Below are 9330 nucleotides of genomic sequence, written 5' to 3'. Positions count from 1 at the left end.
GAGAGAGGTTGAAAAATAGAGGAAGAGAGGGTACCAAACAATGGACGAGAAGGAGGAGAGACAAAGGAGAGGTTCCAGGAGTAGGAAGGATGACGAGAATAAGGGGGGGGTAGGAGGAGAGGTGGGGAAAGTCGGAGAAGAGATGAAGGAGAAGGAGGAAGAGAGGCTTCCGGGAGAGGGAAGAGAAGGAGAAGAGAGGGTACCAAACCATGGAATATATAGGAAGGATGAGGGGAGGGGGTAGTGGGAGAAGAGGGGAAGGAAAAGGGTAGAGAGGGAGGAGAGGAGGGAAAAGGAGGATGAGGAGAGGGGAAGGGAGATGAAAAACAAACATGACCGAGCTTGTGCAATCTGAGTGTGGGAAAAGAGGAGGAGAAGGAGAGAGGAGAAGAGGAGGGGGGGATGGGTTCGAAACCCGAGGGTGGGTAAAATAAATATCCGGAGATCAAGTGACCTCCGGTTAACCGCCCCCTCACTCGACTAGATTTTGTCCCATATCCTCAGTTTCGGGACGTTTGACACCGCAGGTTCTGTTTTGAGTTATAGGTACTCTGTAGCCGATCCGACGATGCCCAGTGTGGTTAAGGAACTATTTCGTTCAATGGCGTTGCTGATAATATAGGTACCTAAAATCAATCAGGATTAAAAAAAAAAGAATACAAAACAAAAAAGTAAAAAGATTTCGGTCCGGAAAATATTGTAAATTGTACCGTTGAACATTTACAATCATTTGTGACCTCTTTGACATTTTTCCTTTTCTCGAAAAAAAAATTGTCCTTTGAAAAATAATGTCAACTTGTCAACCCAAAAGCTCACTCGTTAGCTTGGTGGGTAGCGCGTAGCGCGTATTAGCGCGTCTGCCTTGTAAGCCCCAGGTCGCGGATTCCCACACGGAGCGGATTCTATTCTAAACCGATATGGTCAAAATTTTCGGAGTACGACCCATAGTAAATAGGAGTATGACCCATAGTAAATAAAGCCCAAAGGCTGGAGCCCCCTCGGCTTCCCTTAATTATTACGCTATCAAAGTTTTTTTGCCCCTCTTGAAGACTTGAACCCTTTTCGTATAGTTTTCGTGCATGTGAAAGCTCGTCAAAAAGTTAGTTTTCCAGTCGCCAACGACCGAAAGTTAATTTCAATTCTTATTGTAAATAATTCTGTAAATTGTGTTTTCTAAATGTAAATAAAGTTGTAAGACAGTGAAATAATGAAACTCGAATGTTTATTATTTTATAGACAAGTTTTGAATAAAATCCATCCCAGGCGGGAATCGAACCCTCAACCTAGCGCTTACAAGACAGACGCGCTATCCTCCAAGCTTACTTGGCCAGCTAGGGACTTGCAATTTTTAGTAGGTATACCTACTTTGAAACTTTGGGCTTTGGGGTATGCGTGTTCTAATATCTTACTCCTTCGTCCTCTCCACCTTATTTTCCCTCCCCTCTTCTGCCCTCTCCCCCCCCAAGTGCCCTCTTACGTCTACTCTCCCTCTCCTCTATGTTCCATTTCCCCTCTCCTCCCTTCGTTTCCCCTTCTCTCCACTCCGTCTACTGTAATATCTCCTTTTCTTCCCCTCCCCTCTCTCCATTTACCTTAATGTCTCCTTCCTCTCCCTCTCTTCCTTTTCTTCTTCTCCCTCCCCTCCTTTTCCTTTTCTCCCTCCCCTCCACCTCTAAGAAATGTCCATTTGAAATGACAAGGTGACAGGTTTATCTCGAAGATCTGACGAAACCCTCTGCTCATACTGCCTACTGTAATAGCTATGACTAATCCATCTCTCTCTCTCTCTCTCTCTCTGACTCATACTTCTGGAATGAAGTTCATCATTCTAAGCGCACAGCAAGACAAAAGCGCCATTCGGATATTCATTGAAGCATTGACCATTCGGTTAGCTATCAATGGATACCTAATGTACCTAAACCAAGGTATAAGCTATGCTTGTATGTACTTAAACCAATGTAGTTATAAGGAGCTATAAATAGATAGGTTGGGGGCACCTACTTGTTCAGCCTTCAAGTTATCTACCTACATAAGTACCTATGTGTTATCTGTGAATGGTCAGTACCTAAGTAAATAGGTACCTGTATGAAATAACTTACCATGCATGTACCTGCTAAAATAACACAAACGTCACGGATAACTTGGCAGTTAAGATACCATCCCTCCCTCAATGTTGATATGAAGTTTCACAAAGTTACCTGACATCATAGGCATAGGTAATGATAATGAGTTAATGACAATCCATTAGGTATACCTACCCTATAAAATAATAGAAAGTAAAAAGGATTTTTTTTTTTTTTTGGTTTTTTTAAAGGTTTAAAAAGATGAGTGTTTCACCATAGGCATAGGTAATGATAATGAGTTAATGACAATCCATTAGGTATACCTACCCTATAAAATAATAGAAAGTAAAAAGGATTTTTTTTTAGGTTTTTTTAAAGGTTTAAAAAGATGAGTGTTTCACCGCCGTTTTTTATTTCGTAGCGATGAAACAACTGCTACATTAGACGCATGTGGTCTGTGTCTGTGTCGTAGCATTAGTTATTGAAGTAATAATACTTACTACAGAGCGAGCGGTTCCTAGAGCTATTTAACTTATCCTAAACTTGCTTTGGGCCCTCTTTTTTTGTCCACAGTTAACCTATCTTTTTTTTCCTCTGGGGGTTTTGGTCCCGCCTGTCAGATCTCTTGGTTTATGTTAGGAACTGCTGACGGCTCTTAATGCTCTCATTTACCCACGTAATAATATCAACATTGCACTTTCATAAACCCAGATAAAGTTACATTTGCATCACACCTGATCATAACGCAAAGGGAACTACCATATAACATATACCATATCAATAATATTATAGGATGGGACTACACCCATATCTACCTATGTGATAAGTTGATAAATTTAAATTGTCCTGGCGTCAATGTAATCTTGAAAATATCACCCACCACAGAGCACGGAACCTTTTGATATTGATACTTTTTTTTTGTCTTTTTGATAACGGAGAAATTTGGGTCTTGTTTGAACAGACATCATTTTTTTAGTAGGTTTTAAAAAAAGGTTGGTGAACATAGATAGGTAGGTTAAAAAAAAGGCGCTTGTTGGTAGAAAAATTAACAATAAAGGCTTACCTATAAAGAACGGTTCCTAGGGAGCTAGGGACCACCTTGTCTCTTGAGCAAGACTCTTTGGACTGCTGGGTGAGGTGGACGCCTGAGGCGTTCTTTACCACCTAACCTGTGGAGCTTTATTATGAAGATGTCTGCATGATTTCCGAGTAAAGAAGGATTTTACTCCTTGACTGGAGTTGAACCCGCGCCCTCGTTTTGCCATAACTCTCGAACACGTTGTCAAAATTTGATAAAATTCGGCGAATATGCTTAGGTACTTATTGTTAACCACCTAAAATTGCTCATTAAGATTAACTTATGTACTCAATTAGCCCTTTGGGGAGCATCATAGGTTCTTTTTAGTTGAGGTCTACACTGCACCTATGGCCTGTGGTTAAGGTATTTCTTAGATACGGTCGGCGTATACCGATGTATAGTGGTTTTTTTTAAGAGGTTTGACAGAGGGAACTGCAACTGCCATGGTCCCATCGTCCCGAAATCAAAGAGAGAAGGAAGACAGGATAGGAGAAAGCCAGCCGTTCCGAGAACGAACATTATCCCATCAGGATAAAATCCGCCCCGGGTGGGAATCGAACCCGCGGCCTAGCGCTTACAAGGCAGACGCACTACCAACTAAGCTAACTAGGCTGGCAATCGAATCTCTATCAAAAAGGGTAAAGGGTAGATAGGTAGGTATACCGATTCCGTAATATCCAAGTGGGTTGTTTTTTTTTTTTTTTTTTTTTTTTTTTTTCCTGGGTAGGATTTTTCAGCACGCGATGTCAAGACTATTGGAATATTTTTCTGTGTATTCTCGCTCTCCTCTTTACGAGATTTGTTTCCGGTTAAGGGAGAGATTGGGGGTTAATATGCCACAGTTCACGCTTTCCTGTGGAGTGGGAGACACTTCATATTAGAGTGAGTGTGGGAGTGCTAACTGTCCTCCCCTGGCGAACCTAATGCCTTGGGCTTTTTTTAAGTGGTTTGACGGAGAGAACTGTAACTGCTAGGGTCTTATCGTCCCGAAATCGAATAAAGAAGGAAGACAGGATAGGAGGAAAGCCAGCCGTTCCGAGAACGAACATTATCCCATCAGGATAAAATCCGCCCCGGGTGGGAATCGAACCCGCGGCCTAGCGCTTACAAGGCAGACGCACTACCAACTAAGCTAACTAGGCTGGCAATCGAATCTCTATCAAAAAGGGTAAAGGGTAGATAGGTAGGTATACCGATTCCGTAATATCCTCGGTGTTTACTACTTGCGTACTGCAGTACTAGTTGCGTACTAAATTTTCAGGTAGACAGTACTACTTGCGTACTAAAGATGTACTACTTGCAATACTGGATAAAAACAGGTAGACAGCGATTTTAGTACGCAACTACTTAGATTACCTAGAAGGTCAAAATTGAAATAGTGCGCAAGTTACCTACAGCCAATATCTCAACGTTAAAAAAGTCGGTAGCTATAACAGAAGCAATGTACACCTGATGAGAGATTGGGAATCGAACTGCCACAGTTCACGCTTTCCTGTGGAGTGGGAGACACTTCATAGAGTGAGTGTGGGAGTGCTAACTGTCCTCCCCTAGCGAACCTAATGACTTGCCTTGGGCTTCAAATGTACAAAACTAGACTGGCAATCGAATCTCTATCGAAGAGGGTAAAAAAAAAAAAATCCCAATTTTTTTATACCGTAATATCCTCGGTGTTTACTACTTGCGTACTGCAGTACTAGTTGCGTACTAAATTTCCAGGTAGACAGTACACAGCGATATTAGTACACAACTAGAAGGTTAAAATTGAAATAGTATACAAGTTACCTACCTACTTGCGTACTGCAGTACTAGTTGCGTACTAAATTTTCAGGTAGACAGTACTACTTGCGTACTAAAGATGTACTACTTGCAATACTTACTGGGTAAAAACAGGTACCTACACAGCGATATTAGTACTCAACTAGAAACTAGAAGGTTAGAATTGAAACAGTATCTATATATATACAAGTTACCTAGAGCCAATATCCCAACGTTAAAAAAGTCGGTAGCTATAACAGAAGCAATGTACACCTGACATTCAATCTAGGGATTGTATAACAGTAAAAATCGGCTAGGACACTATTTAAAAGGGTTTCGATGTAGGTAACGGTAACACTATACCCTGATGTCTGCTAAAACAACCACTGGGTTATGAGTAGACACGTAAACATACCTACTACCCACTAACCTTTATCATAGTTATTGAAGTAATAATACTTACTACAGAGCGAGCGGTTCCTAGAGCTATTTAACTTATCCTAAACTTGCTTTGGGCCCTCTTTTTTGTCCACAGTTAACCTATCTTTTTTTTTCCTCTGGGGGTTTTGGTCCCGCCTGTCAGATCTCTTGGTTTATTTTAGGAACTGCTGACGGCTCTTAATGCACTCATTTACCCATGTAATAATATCAACATTGCACCTTCATAAACCCAGATAAAGTTACTTTTGCATCATACCCGATCATAACGCAAAGGGAACTACCATATAACTACCCCTATCAATAATATAGGATGGGACTTCACTAGGGATTGCAATGCGGGATCCCGCAATCCCGCGGGATCCCGCACCTTTTTCCAATCCCGCAATCCCGCAGTTTTTAGCTGCTGGATTTGCGGGATTTTTCGGAATTAATGGATCCATGAATTAAGATAAAAATACCACAAAGAAAAGGTTTAAAATAGGTCGAATAACCCTTTTTTTATGAACTCTACAGGCACCTTGATTTTTCTGTCTACAGGTAGTCTGGTTTCAAGTAGTGTTTCTTTTGTTCTCCTGATTTGAAAGGATGATATTGGTCTTGCAAATCTTGTACTTATTTCTTAGATACGGTCGGCGTATACCGATGTATAGTGGTTTAAATGTTTAACCCTCCAAAAAGAAAGGGCCTTATCGTTTCAAGTTCTTAGCCCCCTCTCCTCTTCTGCTTTCAGTTACCAAAGTTCAAATCCCGTCCGAACTGTCCCCCCTCGGGGTTCACCCCCACCCCACCTCCCCCTCCACGGACTACACCACTCCGTTGACGGCACTCAAATACCCCCCCCCCGCCGCGTTGAGTCAGCATCAATCATTGCTGAATAACTCCGGCCGGACGAACTTCACCAATAAGCAGCTGACTGAGCTGGAGAAGGAGTTCCACTTTAACAAATACCTAACGCGGGCGCGCCGAATTGAGATCGCGTCGGTGCTGCAGCTCAATGAGACGCAGGTGAATTATTTGTATAAATTTACGGGAATTCCCATTTTTACAATTGAAACTTATCATAATACAATATAACATTAAAAACCAATATGTACTTTAATAAAATACTAAAAACAACCTCAGTGGTGTTAGTGGTTAGCGCGGTGGACTTTGGATCTGGAAGTTGGTGGTTCGAGTCCAAGTGAAGTCATAAAATTTAGCGTAGTGATTTAAGCAGGGAACTTTACATTTACATGTGCTTAACACAATTAAAATTCCTTTTTAATAAAATACTAAAAATATGTAGGTAGTAGATATACCTACTAAAAGTACATTCTGACATAAAAAATACCTACGTCAATGGTTGAATCTTTGTCTAACTGGCGCGTTATTCTATTTACAGGTGAAGATTTGGTTCCAGAACCGGCGCATGAAGCAGAAGAAGAGGATCAAGGAGGGCATCCTGATTGGCGTAGGGGAAGGGAGCCTGATGGGGGCCCAGGGGTCGTCGCCCAATGGGGGCCTTTACCGTTGAACCTTTGACACGTTTGGCAACGTAGCCTACTTTTTAGATGACTCCTTGCTGCCATATTCAAATGGATAAGGTATAGTGGCGTAATCTGTTTGTAATACTTGTAATTTGGAATTACATTAATGAAGGCCACTGTTCGAACAGTCTCAGCTTGCCTACTGAAATAATCAGTGACGTAACTAGCCAGCCTAGTTAGCTTGAAGGGTAGCGCGTCTGCCTTGTAAGCGCTAGGCAGCGGGTTCGATTCCCGCCCGGGGCGGATTTTATCCTGAACGGATAATGTTCGTTCTCGGAACGGCTGGCTTTCTCCTATCCTGTCTTCCTCCTCTCTTCCATTTCGGGACGATAAGACCTTGGCAGTTACAGTTCCCTCTATCAAACCTCTTTTTTTTTAAGCATTACCTAATTCGAGTTTCAACCACCCTACACCACTGGGGGAGTGCCATGACTCGTATAAAATGAGTAATCCGGAATAGTTCATGCCTACTAATCCAAATGACTTCTGCCTTCTTACTTACTAATCCGGAAAAAAGCCTCGTGAGTAAGAAAGTAGTTAGAAATGTAACTAACTTCCTAACCTACTGGTAAACTTGTACAATGAGGTCAAAGAGTGTTTTTGTTTCTCTTATGCCCACCACTCACGCTCAAACGGTCTGACAAACCGTCTGCCAGACCATCTGCCAGACCGCGGTCTTGCGGAAATAGGTCTGTCAGACCGTCCTAACGTGTGTGGCAGAACATGCTTGAGACCTGGGTAGATGTTTCCTCCACACACAATCAGACTGTTTTGTTTGTGAATTCGCGATAAAATAAAAAGTGTTCAATACAGCCTTAACGTCATTGTATAACTGCTGGGGTGCCGGATATAGGGACTGAGAAGTGGTCCTTATTAGTTAAGAGGTTCCTCATAAAGGGGTAGGGATGTAGGGAAGCAACCCGTAGTAAGGGAAAGGTGTTGAATATAGGGATCGGGAAGTAACCCTTAGTAAGGGGGAAGTACCTCATGCTCATGCAACATGAAAGAGATAGTAGTGATCCTCAGTATGAAGTTAGCCTAATTTCAGAACAGGGAATGTCCATACATAATTATGTAGGTACAGGGAGAGAGTACCTAGTCTTGACCAATGGTAGCATACCGAATTAGCGAAGTATTTGTAATGTAAATGCAGTTTCTTTGTGTTATTATGTCACAACTTTAGTGCTCACTGCAGCATTGTAGGATTTTCCCAATATCTCAATCCTAAAATCCAATGCTTACCTACCGTGCTGGCACCGGTCGCTATGCACATTTACATGTCATAGCTACTCATTTTCCTCACGAGGTTGAGTAAGCCCCGCAACAGCCAGTCACGGAATCAATCATTTGCATGATACAAATTTCTTGACCTCGCCGGGAATCGAACCCGGCTCTCCCGCGTGCAAGGCGAGCGCAGTGACCACTACGCCATGAGAGCTGATTACCGAAGTATTTAAGAATCGAATAACCTGCGTCATTTATAATTCTGCATGAACCCTTTTGTAGGGAGAGGTGCCTAATAACGGGATAACGCATCAGAGTTGATTCCAGAACTGGGAATAGGTACCTACAGGTAAAATTATTTTAGAAACAATAATTTGGCTCACTTATTATTATACCCTGGACGAGACATTTAGGTGGTCCGATATACTCGGCTACCTATTCGGTAAAGCCACTTTTCGCTGACAAGATCCGGACAGACCGTCTGCCAGACCGCGGTCAGACCGTCTGCCAGACCGCGGTCTCGCGGAAATAGGTCTGTCAGACCGTCCTAACGTGTGTGGCAGAAAATGCTCGAGACCTGGGTAGATGTTTCCTCCACACACAATCAGACTGTTTTGTTTGTGAATTCGCGATAAAATAAAAAAGTGTTTAATACAGCCTTAACGTCATTGTATAACTGCTGGGGTGGGTTTCACCAATATTTTTTCCGCCCTCAGAAGGCCTTTTAAGCTAACAACCTGTTAAATTAAATTTGATTTAAATAGGCTTAACAGGGCTGTTAATCTAACAGGGCTGTTAGGGACTAAAAAGAAGGTTGGTGAATCGAACCCGGGACGTTCTGCCTGGTAGTTGGATGGTCACGGTAGGTTAGATAAGACGTCCGCCATCCACAGGGATATGAACCCCGTGTACCATACTGGACTTGGAACCTGCCAGGAATAGTATCACCTCCACCACTTCCTCTGGTTCTGGAAGAGAAGGTAAAATATCCTGGTTAAAATGAGATAAAATAATGAGATCCTGTTCAAATGAGAACCCTAACAAAGGACGTTTTTTGATTTAGCTTTATGTAAAAAATCTGGTGTGAACATCACACGACTTTCTTTATCCTATTGAATGATGCTTATTTGAGTATTATTTAACCCTAACTTTTACCATATTTCTAACCATTTAGTCGGTATAGCTGAAAACCACCAAAAAACGGTCGAAATCCGTCCAAAAGGGGTCAAAATACCGCCAAGCG

General features: G+C 42.2%; 2 protein-coding genes across 2 annotated transcripts in view; one reads left to right on the top strand and one right to left on the bottom strand.

Annotated features, from left to right (window-relative positions):
• LOC103524704 (homeobox protein Hox-A1-like) overlaps window positions 1-6850 on the top strand; it is a 27301-nt gene extending 20451 nt beyond the window's left edge. The window contains exons 3-4 of the mRNA XM_026820032.1: window positions 6068-6342; window positions 6719-6850. Of these exons, the coding sequence (XP_026675833.1) occupies window positions 6068-6342; window positions 6719-6850 (407 nt within the window). The remainder of the gene's footprint in view (window positions 1-6067; window positions 6343-6718) is intronic.
• A 1804-nt stretch (window positions 6851-8654) lies between these two features.
• LOC103524703 (L-xylulose reductase-like) overlaps window positions 8655-9330 on the bottom strand; it is a gene marked incomplete at its 5' end in the record, with an annotated part of 10824 nt that continues 10148 nt past the window's right edge. Inside the window, one exon of the mRNA XM_017449710.2 lies at window positions 8655-9055. Within this exon, the coding sequence (XP_017305199.2) occupies window positions 8955-9055 (101 nt within the window). The remainder of the gene's footprint in view (window positions 9056-9330) is intronic.

Source organism: Diaphorina citri, unplaced genomic scaffold (assembly GCF_000475195.1).
Source record: "Diaphorina citri unplaced genomic scaffold, Diaci psyllid genome assembly version 1.1 scaffold116, whole genome shotgun sequence".
NCBI classification, from domain to species: Eukaryota; Metazoa; Arthropoda; class Insecta; order Hemiptera; family Psyllidae; genus Diaphorina; species Diaphorina citri.
This window is presented reverse-complemented; position numbering and strand designations above follow the sequence as displayed.